The 18,751-nt window shown below is 40.8% G+C and overlaps 2 protein-coding genes across 2 annotated transcripts; one reads left to right on the top strand and one right to left on the bottom strand.

Annotated features, from left to right (window-relative positions):
* Window positions 1-4,336: 4,336 nt before the first annotated feature.
* Window positions 4,337-9,654, bottom strand: prdx6 (peroxiredoxin 6). Its single transcript, XM_014992169.2, has 5 exons — window positions 9,450-9,654; window positions 8,118-8,274; window positions 5,838-5,981; window positions 5,051-5,197; window positions 4,337-4,893 (listed from the first exon to the last, which is right to left on the bottom strand). Exons 1-5 carry the CDS (start codon window positions 9,539-9,541, stop codon window positions 4,768-4,770), a joined length of 666 nt encoding a protein of 221 aa, XP_014847655.2. The 5' UTR covers window positions 9,542-9,654; the 3' UTR covers window positions 4,337-4,767.
* A 1,525-nt stretch (window positions 9,655-11,179) lies between these two features.
* On the top strand, window positions 11,180-18,615 carry plpp6 (phospholipid phosphatase 6). Its single transcript, XM_014992157.2, has 2 exons — window positions 11,180-12,279; window positions 15,078-18,615. The coding sequence occupies exons 1-2, from the start codon at window positions 11,796-11,798 to the stop codon at window positions 15,443-15,445; spliced, it is 852 nt and encodes a 283-aa protein (XP_014847643.1). The 5' UTR covers window positions 11,180-11,795; the 3' UTR covers window positions 15,446-18,615.
* The last annotated feature ends 136 nt before the right edge of the window (window positions 18,616-18,751 follow it).

Below are 18,751 nucleotides of genomic sequence, written 5' to 3'. Positions count from 1 at the left end.
CATTTGCGTTGTCACCTTGATGAAGCTCTTGGCGCCTCTCTGGGGGCCGTTTTAAAGCCCAGACATCCTTAGCCATTACTCAGGTGAAACGCCACCGGCTGGTGATCAATGTGTCTCTAATAGCGGGCACGAGAAGGAGCAAAAAGCTAGAGAAAGGCAATGAAATTGATAGAGAGAGATAAAGAGAAGCACCGAGAGTGACTGCACTTTTACCATCTCGTTTATCACCCTGTTCTTTGGGAGCACTAACCCGCTGCTCTAATAGCCTGTCTGGAGAGAGTATTTACAAGGTGCCATCAAAACAGCTGCATTTATCTGGGCACTTGAATCACACACCTTTATCATTATGCCCGCGTGCATGTGTGAGACACTGTGTGTGTGCATGCGTGCGTGTGCGAGTGTGTGTGTGTGTGTGTGTGTGTGTGCGTGCGTGTGTGTGTGTGCGTGCGTGTGTGTGTGCGTTTGTTTGTAATACCTTGTGGGGACGATTTTCCTGACATATACTACATTGTGGGGACCAATCGCTCCTCGTGGGGACCAGAGCCTGGTCCCCACGAGGGGAAACCCTGTTTTTGGGTCAGGGGTCAGAGTTAGGGCTAAGGTATGAATTGAGTTTTGGTTAGGGTTAGGGTTAGGTATGTGATGGTTAGGGTTAGGAAAAGGGTAATGGTAAAGTTTAGGCTGTAGAAATGAATGGAAGTCAATGGAAAGTCCCCACAAAGATAGCAAAACAAACGTGTGTGTGTGTGTGTGTGTGTGTGTCTACTGAAAGGCCGGTTGACCCCTGCTTTAGCCGGAGAAGGAAGCGTAAAAAGGTGAGGCTCGACTGCGAGACGGATAATGTTCCTTAAAGTTCAGCCAGATCATGAAGTCATCACTCACATCTCTGTTTGTCTGCCTGACCTTCAGTCTGCTCATCTGTCTCACCGCCTATCAGTAAGACAATCTCCGCCATAATGCTTTTGATGTGCGGCGGCTTTCAGAACGCGAACGCTGCATAAAGACGACGAGGGAAGAAAAGTAAACAAAGAAAAAAAAAAGTGAATGTGCAGTTTTGGTTTTTTTTGTTTATGCATGGGAAAAGGGAAGCTGAAGAAGCAAAAAAAAAAAAAAAAAAAAAACTTTGATAAGAAGATGGAGGAGGGGGCTGATTTTGTGCGAGTGTGTGGGAGACGGGGAGAGCGGAGAGTGCCAGGCGATGTTGGAGGGAGGCTGGGCGTCTGGAAAGCATCAAGCTGTAGCCCAATGTGTGTGTGTGTGTGTGTGTGTGTGTGTGTGTGTGTGTGTGTGTGTGTGTGTGTGTGTGTGTGTGTGTGTGCGTGTGTGTGTGTGTGTGTGTTTTGTGTGTGTGTGTGAGCGTGTGTGTTTCTGTGTGCGCTGCACAGCTCCTCTGGTCTCTGGCTTGTTAACCTGGGGGTCACGGGCAGCTTCAGGTGATGAAGTCAATGCCTGGCACACAAGATGGGAATAAAGACCTCTCCCATGGTGAGCACATGTTCATGAATAAACACACATATTTAGAGGCTTATATGCTGTGGCCTCTCTGCACCACAACTCTTTTAAGGGAGTAGTTTGACATTTAAGGGATTATGCTTATTCAGTATTTCCCCCCCGAAAGGTAAATAACGTAATAAATTCAGTTCTTATGTCAGAAGGATTAAAGTTATACCACACTGCTTTGGAAAAAGCATTCAAAACTCTGGAACTTCACTGCAAAAATACAAAATCCTACCAAGTATTTTGGGTCTAGTTTCTAGTGCAAATATCTTAGTGCAGTTGCAATAAGACAAAACTAACTTACAAGTAACTTTTCAGCAAGAAATAGGAGCTTGTTTTAAGTCAGTAATTCCTTAATATTGAAGAAGTAGAACTAGTTTTAAGTGAAATAATCTGCCACAGCTAATATAACTACTAGTTATGTTATAGAACTAATACTTTTTATCAATATTAAGGAATTATTTACATAATACAAGCTTCCATGTCTTGCTGAAAAGTTACTACTTGTAATTTAGTATTGTCTTATTTGAAGTGTATGAAGATATTTGCGCTAGAAACTAGACCTAAAATACTTGGTATCATTTTGTGTTTGTGTAAGAATTCGATGTGACAAATCAATACAAAGTAGTGAAGAAATGTTCTATAAGTAAAAAAAAATCTGGAAAGTGTGGTCCATACTTATCAGCTCCCTTTGCTTTAGCACCTATTGACTTCAAAAGTCATTTATTTCTTAAGGAGATTAATTTGATTTCAGAATAAATCCAGTTGCTTGTCAGAGAATAAGCATCGTCATGACGACCAAGGAGGAGGAAGTGTGTTAATCAGAGAGGAAGCCAAGGGGTCCATGGTCACTATGGAGGAGCACAGACCTTTCAGCAGGACAACTGTGTTTTATTTACACATTAATTCGTCTAATGCCATCAGAACATGGAAACTGCTTAATTCAATATGTTATAGATATTTTGCACTGATGGATTTTTCCAACATGGATGACTTTTAATCACTGGTTAGACCCAATCATCGCAGCAACGATCAACATTATGAAATGCCTTCATTAAGCAATTACTAAACACATTGAACATGTCTGAGAAGGTGCTCTGGGCAGCACGTCCTCATCATCACCGTATTTAGATAACCACATTTTTCTGACAAAGTCAAAACTTTAAAATATTCTTTTAAGAGTTTTTATTCATACTCTCATAACTAGTTTGTAACATTTCGGATCTGATCATTTCTTGAGAACCAATTTGGAGAATTGAGACACCAAAAACCCTCCGCTCCGTATCTGTGTGCATTGTGTAGCCAAAAGAGAGAAAAAGACCAACAGCTGGTACAGGGTGTGTGTGTGTGTGTGTGTGTGTTTTGCCTCGTGAGGCCTGGATTGGGATCGGTGTCGAATTACACAGAGTAGTTTGGATGAAGGAAGGTGGAGTGAGCCAAGAAAGTGAAGGGGTGACAGATGAACAGCGTGATGGGAGACGCGGGGAGGTGAAGGGGGGGATTGGTACTGGCTAATTAAGCCAAAGTCTGACATCCAAAGCAGTTCTCATGCTCTGGCACAAGCCATTGTGGTCAGGAATTTGAGAAATGCATTTGATCAGTGCGGTGTGTCTGTTATTTTGGATGACTCCTGGGGACGATGCAGCCACCGGAGAAGGGAGAGGAGAGGCATCGACTTCGTGAACATGTAAATCCTTACTTAAGTTCATCATAGGATGAAACTCCTATTGATCTTTGCTGAAGAGGGAAAAGGTAAAAACAAAATTCCAGTTCGCAGGAGTAAAAGGGAGCCGAGTATTATTTCACCGGACCCCGAACACCTTGTGACTCCCACCTCGCTCATCTTTCCCTTTTGTCCTCATGGTGAATGTGCGGGTGTGTAAGATGAGTGTTCACCTTTGGACTAAAGGAGTTAATATGATCCCCAGCTCTGCAGTTTTGACAGCTGAATAACCCAAAGAAGAAACAGACACCCCAATCCTGGCTTCGGTGTCCTGTGTAGTGATAAAGCCAGCTTGCTGGGAGGCGCTGGGATTCTTCATGAGCGTGCAGCACTGCACAAAAATACCATTAAGTTTTACACGTTCCATAACATTTCCACCTTGTACTTTGATATACTTTATTGGATTATTATGTGATAAACCAGGCAGAAACAATAGTGAACTGGAAATAAATTTATGCTATACGACTTTATTTTATCTTTTTCCAATAAAGCATATTCTAGGTGCAGAATGCCTATAGTCTGATGAATCTAAATCAAATCCAGTGCAAATAATTGCCTTAAAAAGTAATTCAACAGAGTTCATATGCGTCAGCTAATCATGCCAAAGTTGATTAGAAGACGACAAAAATTTTAGGCCTATATGTAAAAATGTTACAGCATTCTCCACAGGAAAAAAAAAATGTGTGAAAGCCTTAAAACCAAATTTTCCTCTAGAGAATAATGTCTGTAAGTGACAATGTCCGGAGTATGCTTCTTCTTAGCCCCGGAGGTCAGACTCCTCTAAGGGTTCACAAGATAAACCTGAGAGGTCAGGGGATGATTAATGGAGGGAAGGGAGAAACTAAAAAAAATATCACAATTCAAGATGGCGGCATTTCCCCCCCTACTTTAAGTTATTCTTTCGGTGTGAACGCAGAGTTTAGAGAGGGTATGTGAGAAATGAGCATTTAAAATGCAACTATATTATTGTATTTATTGTGGCGCTTCATAAAAACTCATCACCTTTTAAGTGAAAAGTCAAGGGGTTTGAAGTTTCATCCTTATGTCAGCATTTGAGAGCTCTTCATGCTCGTAGTTGCCAAGCAAAACTCAGGAACGATAACGCATACAGAGGCGTTTGTTTCAAAGAGTGTTTATTTGGCAAAAAGAGAAAGAACATGATGAGAGAAAGTTGATTGCATCTTATACGTGCAATGAATGAAAGTGGATATCGGCTCTGAAATTAACCTGTTTTTGTCATTCTTAGATGTGGCTTCGAGTGTAAATAGTAATCTCAGTCCATGATACTTCTTGTTCTTAGTCGTTTATAACAAGTCGCTTCTTTCACTCCAACAATAGGATGTTTCTATTCCATGTTGGAGGTAACGTGTGCGCTCAGCGCCATCTACTGGCAGAGTACAGCTCTGCAGCGACAGAATAAAAGCTTTACGTTTGAAGGTTGGAGGAGGACATCTAGTGGTCGGTCACAGAACCTCTACGTGTCTACATGCAAACAGCATAAAGCAGCGATGTATATATTTTTTAATTTGGTTTGCATTTCTTTATCTTCAGATCTGAGTGTAGCGCAGGTACTTTTTCCCAGAAGGCATCTCTTTGGTTGTTACTCCGTTGGGGAAGAGAGCGGTGGCTTCAGAATCGGGAAGTGAAGGAACGACCATGACTTTCTCACCAGGCTAATAAGAAATAAAACAAAGCAAAAAATAAATTAAGAAGTAAATACATAAATTAAAAAGAAGGCAATGGTTTGTCACATCACATGATTAAAAAATAAGTAGCGTGTCATGACTGGGACAGTGCTGAGACTGTGTGTTCGTAATTTGAACTTCGTACCTTCCAGTCGACGGGCGTGGCCACCTTCTTCTGTGCCGTCAGCTGCAGAGAGTCGATGACTCTGAGGATCTCGTCAAAGTTCCTCCCGGTGGTGGCAGGGTAGAGGATGGACAGCTTCAGCTTCTTGTCCGGGCCGATCACAAACACCTGAAAGGAATAAAGATTATGTTTGAATTTTGTCTCAGAGAGCAAGACCAAGAAAGTATTGCCTCTCAACCAGTCAATGCCCTGAGAATATAAAGGCTAACAGAGTGTTTAAACGTAGAGATGTAGAACACTAGGAAAGGAAGGAGGGAGGTAGATAAGGAAAAGAGGAGCTAGGTAGGATAAATGAGGAAAGAAAAGAAGGAAGGACACAAGAAAGGAAGCGGGGGGGAAAAAAATCTGGACTTGTCTTTCCCCAATGCCATTTTAAAAACTTAACCAGAGCCTCACAAACACTGAAATCCCATTCCATGTAGGAGTATAACACATACAACTTCATTTCTGTAAAATGTTCTGTTCAAAAACTGCATCATGTTCTCTGTGGACCTGCAGAGGTTGGAGTCTTGAATCAAACAGAAGAAGAAGGAATTACAGTATTACCTCCGTCTACACAACGTGCATCAGAGAACATCCTGGGTCGTTGCTTGTGGCCTGAACAAGTGGATGTTTTCAGATTTGATGCACTGAATTACCTTTTTTTTTTTTAAATAATCTGATGTCAATTTTAATCCAGAGAAAAAGCTCAAACTTGAATTTTAGCTTTGATTCGTTATTGAAACCAGGCAGAAAGCGGGATTCTTACGCAGCGAGCGGTCAGGGGAAGTCCAGCCTTGTTCCTCTCATCGGGGTCCAGCATGCCCAGCTGGACCGACAGTTCTCGCTTTTCGTCGGCGATGATGGGGAAAGGCAGAGGGCTGCCGGCCTCATTGGCATACGCCATCACATCCTGTAACAGGGCGTCAGACACATTATGCTTTACACATTACTTAGAGCTACAGCCGGAAGAGTTTTCTACAGCGTCACTGTAGCTAGAGGTGCACTGGTCAGGCTGATTTTGGTTCTAGTTTTAAGATAAAAACACATTAAAGAGAAACTAAAAAGTACAGCAGTTCTTTGATAGAAGCAACAGTTTTCAATCAACTCCAAAAATGCCATAAAAAAAGGGATGCTGGTTATTAACCCTTTCAGGAACTGAAAATAGTGGGAGTGGTTAATTTTGATTTTTTTTTTTTTTTTTTTTAAACAATAGCACAGGTGAAAGTTGCTAATGACATGCCAATTTGTTGATATAATGGACTTGTATCTGTTCTGGTCTTTTTAGAGCCCAGTGCTGCTTTCAAAACAGCCAAACAATATTCTTTTAGAAAGACTTGAACATGCTATAGGGACTCGGGGAACAACCACTAAGCAGGTTTATTTGTCTGACAGATTCCAGTTTGTTGATACAAATCAAATCTTCTTCACAGTCCATTTGTGGAGTCCCACAGGGTTCAGTGCTTGGAGCAATTCTCTTTACTCTTATCTCCACCTGTGCTGATGACACTCAGCTATATTCATCCATAAATCCGATCCGTTAGGTAGACTACAGGCATGAAGATGTAAAAACCTGGTTGACTAATTTTTCTGCTTTTAAATTCTGACAAGACACAATCATTGAAAAATAAAGTGAAGGGAAAAAAACTGTTTTGTAAGTCCATTGATTTGGTTGGCATTAAATATCTTGTCCACGACTGATGCTGCAAAAACTAGACTATGCATTAGTTACGTTACAGCTGGACTTCTCTAATTGTTTGCAATCAGGAATGGGAATGGGGATCCTCCCCCTCTCTCATAAAGAGCCCTTAATAATCAGGCTCCCTCATACATCAGAGATCCGATTGGTGCATATGTTCCCAACAGAGCACTTCGCTCTCAGTCTGCAGCTTTACTGCTGGTCCAGAGAATTTGAAAAAGTAGAATGGGAGGCAAGAACCAGCTCCATGAGGCAGACGGTTACTTTTAAAACTACAAAGCCAAAACCAGGTTCAAGTGCTGCCAACAATTGAGCATTATCCTTTAATCATACTTGGCATGACTGTCAGTGTTTAACCATGCATCTCTTCTAAATAAAGCTATTCGCTGAACTTTTGCTGTGACTAATGTGTATGAGGATCACCTGATGTCATCCTACAAGCTTGAAAATTGGCACTACACTTATCTGTTAAAGATGTGCTTCTCTCCTAGATGAAGCCACTAAAGGAGCCACTGCTGCCATTAACTTCTTACACCTCTGCGACATAGAAAGTTCTCTACAATCAGTGTTTCCGTTTCTTTTTTTAAACAAGTACGCTCCGTCTTCTCAAACATACGGGATTTTCTCCTGCCGTGACGCGCTCATCCCAGAGAGAGGAGCGAATGCTGCAAGTCAATGACTGAGCAATCTCAGAAAACCTTTTAACAGATTAGAGTAATAAACTTGAAACATTGTTTGACAACTGGAATCTTTTGGAATTCATGCATGATTGGATTGCATAACTTTTTCTTCCCCCCTCTTTGTAAAGTGGCTTGTGATTACATGTGATTAGGTCCATATAAATAAAATGAATAGAAGGGGGGAGGCGGAGGAGGGAAACAAAAATGTTCTTTGGGTGCAGATTAGCAAGCAAGAAAAAACTGGATGATTCCAACCTCTGCTTGCTGCGCTTCTAGTTGGGACGTGCTCAAGCGCTAATGTTTAACTCCACTGGCTGTGAGCCTTCACATGGATTAAACTAAACCTCCCTTAGCTTCTTCTAAAATACTTCTAATTTAAGAAAATTGATTTACCCACCAGAAATAGTAAAACGTGTTTTATTGACTAATAAACATTCATGAACTAGAGGAGTGTCTCTACGGGTGAAATGATTGGACTTTGAACCAAAAATAAAAGTCAATGAGCACAAAACGTCAATAAAATCCTCAAATCCCTGATTCAGTTTGAGGTTTATTAAAATAATCCTGCTTCCCCTAGTCATGAGGATTTCAGGCAACAACGCCACTAGAGTGCAAACGACTACTGATCGTCATAGGTCGATCCACAAGCACTCTAGTTGGTGTGCTTCACCTTGCTCCAGTTCTTGTGATCCTCAACGCTGTCGATGGACAGGGCGATCATCTTCACGCCGCGCTTCTTGAACTCATCGGTGAGCTTGGCGGCACGTGCGAGCTCGGTGGTGCAGACGGGAGTGTAATCCGCCGGGTGGGAAAACAAGATACCCCACCTGCAGGAAAAAAAACAAACAAATAAAATCCATCGTCTCTACGTCAAGCTTAACTCAGGAACACATGATTTTAAGAGCACATGCTATTAACAATTGGACCTCAGTAAAGCCTGAAAGGTCAGTGCACCTCATTCTAGTCACATGTTTGGGTACCTCAGGCTGAGGGGCACATGCTTTCTGGATTTATTATTCACAAATCCCCTGAAGTGTTGATAAGAGCAACATAAGTTAAGAAAATGAGAAAGCTATGGCAGACATCAAAAGCAAAACATCACATTGTTTCTTTTGATTTGGCGTCATATGCAGTAAAAGGGGAACAGAAAAACCCCTCGCCCCAGGCGGTATGAGGATCACCTGATGTCTAGCTGGCCAGAATCACACCACCTTCCCCCCTCCCCCCTATGCCCTCTGGAGCAGGTTCTAACAACAAATTATTCAAAATGGGCTTTGTCCTGCGTTTTCCAGGGATTCGAGCTTCCACGTGCACCGAGCAGGAACAATCTTAATCGATGAGAAGCATAACAGGAGGCTAGAAAATCCAGGACGCAGCTTTAACAGATGACTGCCTCTCCCAGTCCAACAACTATTCCCACAGTGAGAAAGGAATGAGTTAGTGTCCAGCACATGCGTTCATCTGCGTGGTGTCAGCAGGAGGAAAAGAAATCCACAAAATTTGAATTTAGAGGTTGGTGACAACAGGTTTTTCCTGTTTGGTCAAGATTTATCAGTTTTATTAGAAAGAAAACATCTAAAAAGATCATGCACCTTTACGCAGCATGAGCAAAAACATGCAGTCCCACCAAATCAACACCATTTTTGAACAATCAAGCCTCAAGGTATGTTTTTTTTATATGAATTTCATAAATTTGTCTGTTTTTGAGGCTTTATATTAGTTCTGTGCTTCAGTGAAACATGTAAAATAAAGATTACAGGTAAATGATTCAAGTTATGCATCCTGCTTATTGCAGCCAGCTGGCATCACTTAACTGTGGAGTCTTACGGAGTCGGATAAACACAATAAAACTACATTCAGAATTAATCTACTGCAATGTCCTAACTTTCTACTCCTCACTCTAGAGAGCAGGCTTTCACCACATGTTACACTGTTACTCAAAGATGTAGAAAATTGAGAAGTTATGGTTAGAGGTAGAGCTCTTCCGAGCGTGCGCACTTACGAGTCGCCCAGAAAATCGTGAAATTTAATACTTCCGGAGGTCGTGTCCGCCTCAAAGTTTGGAAACACTTCTCCCAGCAGAATCCCAGGCATGGTTGGGTCTAAGCTGAACCTCACAAGCTGAAGTAAAAGGCTGACAGACCTGGAAGAGAGCAGCAAGCACTGCGATAGCGGATCAGGGAAGCATGAATGAACCCGGAAAAGGGGGCGTGGTTAGAATAACGCGCTGTAGACCGCTGACCAATTAGAAAAGAGGCGTTAAATTCGTCATTATTTATCTTCTTTTCATCTTTCACTAGTATCTGAATGGATAATATAAACTATACAAATACAAAAAAAAGTAAGAGAAAGAAGCATTGTATGTATAAAATGTCATAATTTTATTTTGTTATAAATGTGCAGAGAAAAAGACATTGGCACTCACAATGGTGAAGAAATATTTCAAATTAATTCAAAGTGAGTTTTATGTGAAGGCATTTTTAGTGATAGTTTTAGTGATAGCGAAGAAAAAAGCTGTAATTTTCCTTTAATCAAACATCGTCAACTTTTACACATTTTCTATAACGACAAAATTTGTGCTAGTGTGTTTTTTGTTGTTGTTGTTTGTTTGTTTTTTGCGGCAGACCAAAGCAAAGTAGTGATCAACAGTGGAGTGAAATGCAACAAGGTTTTGAAAAATATTTTCAAATCAAAATCTGAAAATGTGGCATGCATTGTGTACAGCCCTCTCTATTGAGTTTCCCCAAGTGAAGTCTAGTACACGAACCTCCTTTCAGAAGCCACCTGTGTGTTATGTAATCCCACAGGGTGGACAAGATCATTAATCAGACAAGGCAACTATTTATTTTGCACTGCACAAATGCAGACTTTGAGGAAATGAAAATAAAGCCATTGTTAAAAAAAAAATCATAAGTCCTATTTACAGTTTGACAAACCATAAAAATGTATGTGCAGTAAACAAGGTGTTCTGGCCAGATGAGAGCAAAACGGAATTTTTTGGCCAAAATCAAAAACTCCTGATGGAAAATAAGCACAGCAAATCATCACAAAATACCACAACATCAAGCTGTGAAGAGGCAGAGGAAGTTAGTCATTGTTGATGGTTTGGATGTTCACTGTGGTTTCAATGCTTTTGTTCTATCTCAATTACTTTGCATCATCGAAAACACCAAAAGATGTCCCTGTTTCAAAAAGAATACAGAAGTACTATGAATTAAGAATCTAAACATGGGGCTCACTGGGATTTACAGATTTATAATTATTGACCAACACTTTGTATTTTTATTACTGCAGACCATATGATGACCATGTTTATATAATAGGTTTGTGATGCATTTCTATCCTGTTTTTTGTGTTTACCGCTGAGCTGTTTGCTTTCCTAGGAAAGAAAACATTTCCTAGGAAAACATATTCTGCTTAGCCAGATAAAACACTCATTTGTTCTGTTTCATCTGTGTGGTTAGTGGAACCAATTTCCTTCAGATTTGTTTTCCATATGTCCAATGTTGGTTTATTGAGTGCAAGACATAAAAAAAGCAGAGAAAAGGATTATCAGAATGTTTGGATTTTTAATTAAGACAATGTTGGGCCAACCTGAAAACTATCAAATGACTGCAAATGCTGTTATTTAATTTTAATTTATTCACTGCATGTTTATGTCTGTTTGTGTCAGGTTGAGATCAAGCTGCACACAAAAACGGCCCTCTAAACCATTCAGTCTACCAACACAAAAGAGACACAATCAAAACTGTAGGATGAGTTTTTACCCCGCAATAATAATTTTACTCCAAATAGTTTTGATGTATTTTTTCGTCTTTCCCACTTACGGGAAGTTTCTATTTATATAATAGGTTTGTGATGCATTTCTATCCTAAAGATAAAGATATAAAACTTCAGATATTTCACAACGAGACATTAACGTATGTAAAAACCTCACGAAATCCTTACAATGGCCACCGACACCGTAAGAAAGACTTTCAGTACTCAGTTATGCCGCATTAACTAATCAGTACATTAATGCGAGGGAACGCAAACCTTTTGCGTTACCTCGCAAAATGTAACGCAAAAAGGGGGGGGGGGAAATCCCCATGTCCCCTAAGGGGCTCCGTAGCGTAAGGGCCAACCAGAACAATGTAACAAACACGAAAGAAGACTCAATTTCCCAGGGTGCTCTGCGTAAAGAGCAACAAATATGGCGGTTCGCTTCAAGGTACCCGGACGTGACAGGAATCATCAACAGATGAGCTAAAGGAGCGAACACCTTCACAAAGCGGCTGACATTTTTCATTTATCGTTTTCGTAACCTTTTTTTCTTGAGTGGACGGCTTACTAAAGCATAAAACAGGAAATGCCTTCGCCAAAGGCTAAAAACGCCGGTCGCAGAGATGGCAGCCCGGTGCTCGGCAGTAACTTCGACTTCGTGTCTCTGACCAAGCCGCTGAACCGCTCCTCCCCGCCGCACCTGCTCCAGCGACAGGGCTCCGACCCGACCACCGCTCGCCTCCGGGCCTCGGAGAGCCCCTCGCGCCGCCGAGGCTCCGGCTCCTCCACGGGCTCGGCGAGCGGTCAGGGGCCACCCGAGGAGGACGGCATACGGCTCAACCCGTCCCTCATCGGCATCTCGCTCAGCTCCCTGCTCGCCATCGACCTTTGGCTCTCCAAGCGCCTCAGCGTGTGCGCCTTCGAGGACGCGTCGTGGGGCAGCGCGCGCCCCTTGATGAAGCTGATCGAGGTATCCGGACACGGCATCCCGTGGCTGGCAGGCGCTGCTTACTCCATGTACAAGAGCGACAGTGCTGCAGGACAGGAAGTCATGCTCAACCTGCTCATGGGTAAATGCGCTCCGTCATGCGTTCATTATTGTAAACAACACAATAACTGGGCTCAGTGCTAATCCACATATCTGCATAATAGCCCTGCTTTTCTCTGCATCCTCCCGCCTCCACATCTTGCATAATCCTCGCTATAAGTGAGTGATGCTGCCCGTCACAATCATAATGTTTTCCTTTGTATGTGGAAGCACCACCTGACACAGGATTCTGAAATATTTCATGGAGAACAACAGGGTTATACAAAACAACCAAAGGTTTTTCTGATCAAAAAAACCCCCTGAAATTTGCCAGCTTTTTTATTTTATTTTATTTTTTACATTAATTCAGATCTTGAGTTGGGATGCTTTTCACCTTTGTGAAGCACTTAAATAAGGGGGAAGCAGGGGAGTGCGTCACATAAGCGAAAATCCAACATGTACACAGGAAACAACTGGGTTTAAATGAGATTCTGATAAAGGGAAGCATAACATTTCTAAACCAGATAGGTGCTGATGAAACTAAAAAATAAAACCACAAATATTAGAAAGAATGGAAAAAGTGAGAAGCAAGTAAACTCTGCATTTATTGGCTGGTATTAAAATGAATTAGCAGAAATTAAATAAGTATTCATCTAGTTCATTCATAGTGTTTTAAATCAAGATAGTTAAAGTAAAAGTACTCCTACTCTCTTGTAAATACTGATGTTGTTCATACTCATCCCCCTAAATGTTCTTACAACTTTACTTTGATTAGACCATGAGCAATAAAAAAAACAAGGTCTAATTCCTTGTTTGTACCCACAAACTTGGAAAATAAAGTTGATTCTGATAACTAGAAGACACGAGGCTTGTAAGAATTTCAAATATAAATATAAATATGTGTTGTTACCACGACCAGTAATGATTTTAAAAGTCATTCAAAGCAAAATAAAATCATCTCTAAACTACACAGGAAGTGTATTTTACTGATGAGGAAATCGGCTGAATTTTCACAATTTCCTTCTGGTAACAAAAAATACCATAGTAAGATGTGAATTAAATATAGCACCAATTAAAAAAAATTATCCACAGGACTCAAGTTTAGGATTAGTGACTGACAGATTAATTTTATTTTTACTGAAAAGTTTTTGCCAAATTCTAAAACATTAGACCTTTAAAAAGAGAAAAATCAAATAATTTAGAACAAATGAAGCCAAGCATTTGAATGTGCTGCTTATGATGTGATGAGAAATGCTTGTTTTCATTAGCATTTTCCTAAAATCTATTCTTCTGGGTGGTTTCCCAGCAGATTTTGGCAGTCGCCCTGGAGTTGCATTCATTTTTTAGCACCCTGTTGCTGGCGGACATAAATCCTCCCAAACAGCAGGCGTGTCTTAAAAGCTCTTCTAATCAGAGCTGATGGTTTTATTCCCTTTTACTTACTGGGAACATTTCTGCAGCATCATGGTCTAACATTAAAGTGCACTGTCGCCACATTAGCTGGTTTTTACATTAAACAATATCTACAGTCTGCGTTCGTTAACATGAGAAGTAAACATCGGCTCGGTTCACACTGAAGACTTTTACCCAGCAGGCTAGGATGTGGTTGTTGGTGCCGGGTTATTTTAGAGGTTTACGCTTCGTTGTCATCGACAGTTTTGACCTGACCCCGTTTTGTTTCCTGTCATTTCTAAATGGCTTTTGCTTCAAATACTCATTTGGCAGCTTCAACTCGCATTTCACTGAACACGATTTACCGCCTTCTACTTGCAGAGTGGAAAATCTAAAGTTCTGGAGCACAGAAACATCCCGTTTGTTGGTCCGAAATGATGCACGGTTTGTTCAAAACTCCCTCGTGGGAGAGGACTCCAGAAGTATGAAATGGGGAATAGGCAAACTGACCTTTGAGAAACCTGTTAATGTTAGTGAGATTAACTTTAAAAATGCATCGGTCTCTCATACTGTGTGGACTTATTAGGACACTTGGAGTAAAGCCATTAGGCAATGTTATTAGTAGCACATGTAATTTTAGTTTTAGGTCAAGTCTGTGTTGGAAAACTTGATTCCAGGAGGACTGAGGAGGAGGCGCTCTGAGGTTTAATCATGTCACATGTTTCTGATGAGGTAATACAGACTCTTCTGAGGGTCAGCAAGCATTAACTGAGTCTGGAAACTTGATTAAGATGAATAAACTTGGAGTGAAAATTGCGCGTTGTCAGATTTGAGCAAATGTCAGTTCTGAGACTCATGCACTTTCTTCACACAGCCACCAGATGGCGCCAAGACAATGATGTCTGCAGGACTAAAGTTTGATGGGCTTCACTAATCTTATGTGCAATCTGTATGTAGAGTAGGGCTGAAACAATTAATCGTCAACTAATTTAGTAAATTATTAATCATTAACTTGAGTGTACAGACTCAAAAAATGGCCACTAGGTGAAAAAAACAACATATTCATGGCAGTAATTAAGCCAAAACTGTACAAAAAAATCTATATGTTTTGCCTTTACAATAAAAACACCTTTGTCTGTAAATAAGTTTTACACAGAAGTCTGTAAGTTTTAGCTTCACCTGGTTTAGATTTACTAAAGGAATGCTATGGAGTTTAGGTAATATAAAATGCTGATTTTCTTATTTCAAAAAGCAATTGAAGTATTTGATTCTTTGCATCATTAATGTATTTCTAACACTATAAAAAATCTGTAGACTGTGCTGTTTTTTTTATCCGATTAATCATCAGAATAATTGTTAGATTAAAATAATTGTTAGTAACATAGAGGTAGTCCTCCTTTTGGTGCTGCAGTGTTGTGATATTCCTCCGTGTCTTCTTCTCTCCCACAGGCCTTCTGCTGGACATCATCCTGGTCGGCGCGGTCAAAGCGGTGGTACGTCGGCGTCGGCCGGCTCACAACCAAATGGACATGTTTGCCACTTTCTCCGTGGACCGCTACTCCTTCCCCTCCGGCCACGCCACCCGAGCCGCCATGTGTGGCCGCTTCCTGCTGGCCCACCTGGTGCTGGCTGCGCCGCTCAGGGTCCTGGTCTTGCTGTGGGTGGGCTTGGTGGGGCTCAGCCGGGTGCTGCTGGGCAGGCACCATGTTACCGATGTGCTGTTTGGGTTTTGGATGGGGTACTGCCAGTACAAACTGGTGGAGATACTGTGGCTCTCTCCACAAACTCTACAGGGGCTGCTAGGGCTTTTAGCTTAAATTTAGAGACTGAGACGAAGAGGGGGGGTGTGAAATGGTTTTGCTTTAAGGGCCTCTGCACATTTTTTACTTTAATTTCTCTGCTGTAAAATTGTTTTCATTGGGGTAGACTCAGGAGAAGAGTTCCCCAAAGTCCTGCTTTCTGCTACTTTACAGACATTCACTGGGGTTCTTATCTTTTATTTGCGTTTGTAGATAGGAAGTATCTACTAAACATCAACAGCATTATGAAACAAAACTAAATCTGCGCAGGTCTGTCTTATGTCGCTAACATGTTTATAATCAGGCAAGACATGGGTTGAGTCTTCTGGGGGTCCTGAAGCTGGCCTGTGTTTGGATGAGCAGCTCAGATCATCAAGACGGGTCCAAATATCTCTGCAGATCATCATTAGCGTTAATCACAATGTTGTTAGCGATTAGTTCAAGGGTTTCAAGACCAAATTGGAAGAGACTCTGCTTAGCACTTTAGCTAACTCAACTTTCAACCTACCTGCTCATCAGGATACACACGGTGACTAAATACATTTCTAGGACCAAGTTGTGCTTATGTTGTTTTTTTTGTTGTTTTTTTTATTTTTTTTAAATCACATGATCAGAATAGCATTTGTTATTTTCCATTAGTTAATGCAGAGGCAAGCGAACATAAGAAGTAGTTTTGAGTTCTGATCAATAAGATGCGGTAAAAAAAACAATAAAACTAATGCATGTTTAGATGTTTTTCTACTACTGTGGATGGGTCACTGTTGTAACAGTAAGATTTGTAAAGTTGTTTCAAACATGTGGGTTGGGTGAACCATGTGATGCATTACCAGGAGTTCATCAGTAATAATATCAGCCATATGGTGTCCTCCTCCTTCTCCTTATTCTCATTATTCATTAACGCCTAAGATTTTATACTCAGCCCATCACACTCAGAGTAAACCCAATTAGCTTCTTATAATCAGTATTGTCATCATGTTTACACTTTTTCTGACTAATGATCTGGTCTGTTGCATTGCATCGATCTGGTTTCCCTGCTCTGCCAGATCAGATCCGACCACTGAGGGGATATTTTAAGGATTTGGGGGTCGAATGTTGGGTGTTTACACTCGATCCTTTTGGCCATGTCTGCTGGTATCTGTGGATTTTGCTTCACCCAGCAGCAGCAATCATAAAGTTCTGGTTCACTAAGCCATATTAATATCAGCGGGAACATGTATAAGTTTTTAAATCTTCTACTTGATATGCGTCTAGCACTTATAATCAGTCATCCGTCACAGCGTGCGCCTGCTTTGGGTGTCAGGTTTTTTTAATTTCACTTGATTATTTCCTTTTTACAAACTGTTGTTAATAATTTATGATTAATGAGGGACAAATTCTCCCCTGAATTTCCAACATTTAAAGAAAATCTCTGAAGAATATGCATTTGGATTAAAGCTAAACTGTTGTTTTTAAGGACTCCTACATGAAACGTTTGCAAAAATAATCAGAGAAAATAAGAGAATTATGAACTGTAAAGTCAAAATTTCTGAGAGACTGTCTAAGCATATTGTTTGTTTAGATAATCAGCTAACAATGCTAGCTTTCCACTCTGCATGGAGAACAGTTTCAGGCTTTCCACACAGCAAAGGACACGATTGATCGTCATGGATACCTCCTCTATAGCTACGTATTCACTGATCAATAATTACAGTACATCCTTAGCTGTAGAGAAAATAAAGACAAAAATCATAGATGTGCTGTTTTATTATTATTATTGCTATATGGAAGTTTACATGTGTGATGCATGGAGTAAGACTCATTTTCTTCTGAATGTCAATCATTTAAATCAACAGAACAAATATATGCTTTAGGGGAAAAAAAACAACAGAAGTCAGACAAAGGCTGAGGTTTCAGAGAAGATGCGCTACTTTCCTTTCTTCATACGAAAACTAGCTGAAAATGAACTAATTCCTCCACTGCAGGTGTGTCAGGCCTGTGCTCCCAGTTCACACTGCGAAAAAAATCTTTGGAAAGTGTCGAAAACTTAGTTTTGTGCTCTAATGATCCGGTATACGGCCCGAAAGTTCATAGAGGTCGGCAGGTGGTGTACAGCTTTGTAACTTTCTTTACCACGTAGAGTAATAAAAACATAAAGACGTCTGTGCAGCATGCCAAAAGGAATTAGCCTAGCCAAGCACATTTTCCAGTACAACATATCTTTGCTGGAGCTGATGTTTGCTATATAATGTCAAACACATTTTCCTGACTGTGACAAAAACCAAACAAAATCTTATTTCTCTTCTGCAAAATAGCAAAAGTTGCCTTTCTTGTGAATATGCTGCTGATCTTTGTTTTGAAATCCCTCATCATTTCTTTCTAAGATCTCTAAAGGCAATAACCTGCAAATGGGCCAGACTGACATCCAGGTGTCTGAACACGATGAGTCTTCCTTTAGACTTAAGCTATTATTTCACAGTGTGTGTTTGAGTGTGCATGCTTAGGAGTTCATTTTTTATCGTCCTCTTGCACTTAATATTTGCATTAATAAAAAAGGGCATTTCTGCAAATTGTCGATGCGTCGTAGCGACGCAGTCGGTGGAGATGACGCAACAGTTATGTGTGTTTAATAGCAACACGGGGTCACGGAGGCTGATTGAGGCGTGTGAAGTTCTGGTTAGCTGTAGTGACTTTCTGCTGGTTGGTTTGAGCCAGATCCACACGCTCCGTTCCACAAACTTTTCCATCAGTGACTGTTTGGTTGACCCGTGTCAGACTGTGCCCTCTTTCTGCAATAACGGACCAACGGTCTTCCCGGTACATGGCGACTTTCCAGATTTCAGCGTCCTTTCAGCACACAGCATATTGTGTGCTGTAGCGAATCACAATATGCTGAATAGCACATTTATGACCAAATTTGTTTTATGATTGTCCTACTGTGAAGAATATGAATAGACCTTAATCTAAGAGAAGCAAAGTAAAATAAGTTGCTACATTGTTAATATTTGAGTGGTGGATAGATTTTGCACTCATCAGCTGTTCTTGGTTTTGCTTACTGAAAACCGATATACTGTATTGAAGCTTTATCTTGAAGTGTTCAGATATGTGTTAGTGTGATTGCACTGTCGTGTCAGTACATTTGCTTCTGCTGTTGAATATTCTCTACACTTTGAATGTAAAGATTTTTAATTAAACGGGGAACGCAACTGAAACCTCTTGCTGTCTTCTCTGATGTGTTTGTGTGACGAATTATTGGAGAAATCTCATTTGTTTTTCAGCTCATAAAGATATGTCATTCCTCATTTCCATATATAATTTCAGGGCAAGATGTTTTTAATTATGCATTAA

The sequence above is a fragment of the Poecilia mexicana genome, unplaced genomic scaffold, assembly GCF_051168715.1.
Source record: "Poecilia mexicana isolate PSO_F unplaced genomic scaffold, ASM5116871v1 scaffold_4, whole genome shotgun sequence".
NCBI classification, from domain to species: domain Eukaryota; kingdom Metazoa; phylum Chordata; class Actinopteri; order Cyprinodontiformes; family Poeciliidae; genus Poecilia; species Poecilia mexicana.
This window is presented reverse-complemented; position numbering and strand designations above follow the sequence as displayed.

What these genes read in the sequence shown, in the direction of transcription:
- plpp6 (XM_014992157.2), top strand. Translation starts at nt 11,796, where the DNA reads ATGCCTTCGCCAAAGGCTAAAAACGCCGGTCGCAGAGATGGCAGCCCG. An exon ending in CATGCTCAACCTGCTCATGG is followed by an intron (nt 12,280 to 15,077) that starts GTAAATGCGCTC and finishes TCTCTCCCACAG; the next exon opens with GCCTTCTGCTGGACATCATC.
- prdx6 (XM_014992169.2), bottom strand. Translation starts at nt 9,541, where the DNA reads ATGCCTGGGATTCTGCTGGGAGAAGTGTTTCCAAACTTTGAGGCGGAC. An exon ending in ATCACAAGAACTGGAGCAAG is followed by an intron (nt 5,982 to 8,117) that starts GTGAAGCACACC and finishes GCCCTGTTACAG; the next exon opens with GATGTGATGGCGTATGCCAA. An exon ending in TTCCCCTGACCGCTCGCTGC is followed by an intron (nt 5,198 to 5,837) that starts GTAAGAATCCCG and finishes TATTCCTTTCAG; the next exon opens with GTGTTTGTGATCGGCCCGGA.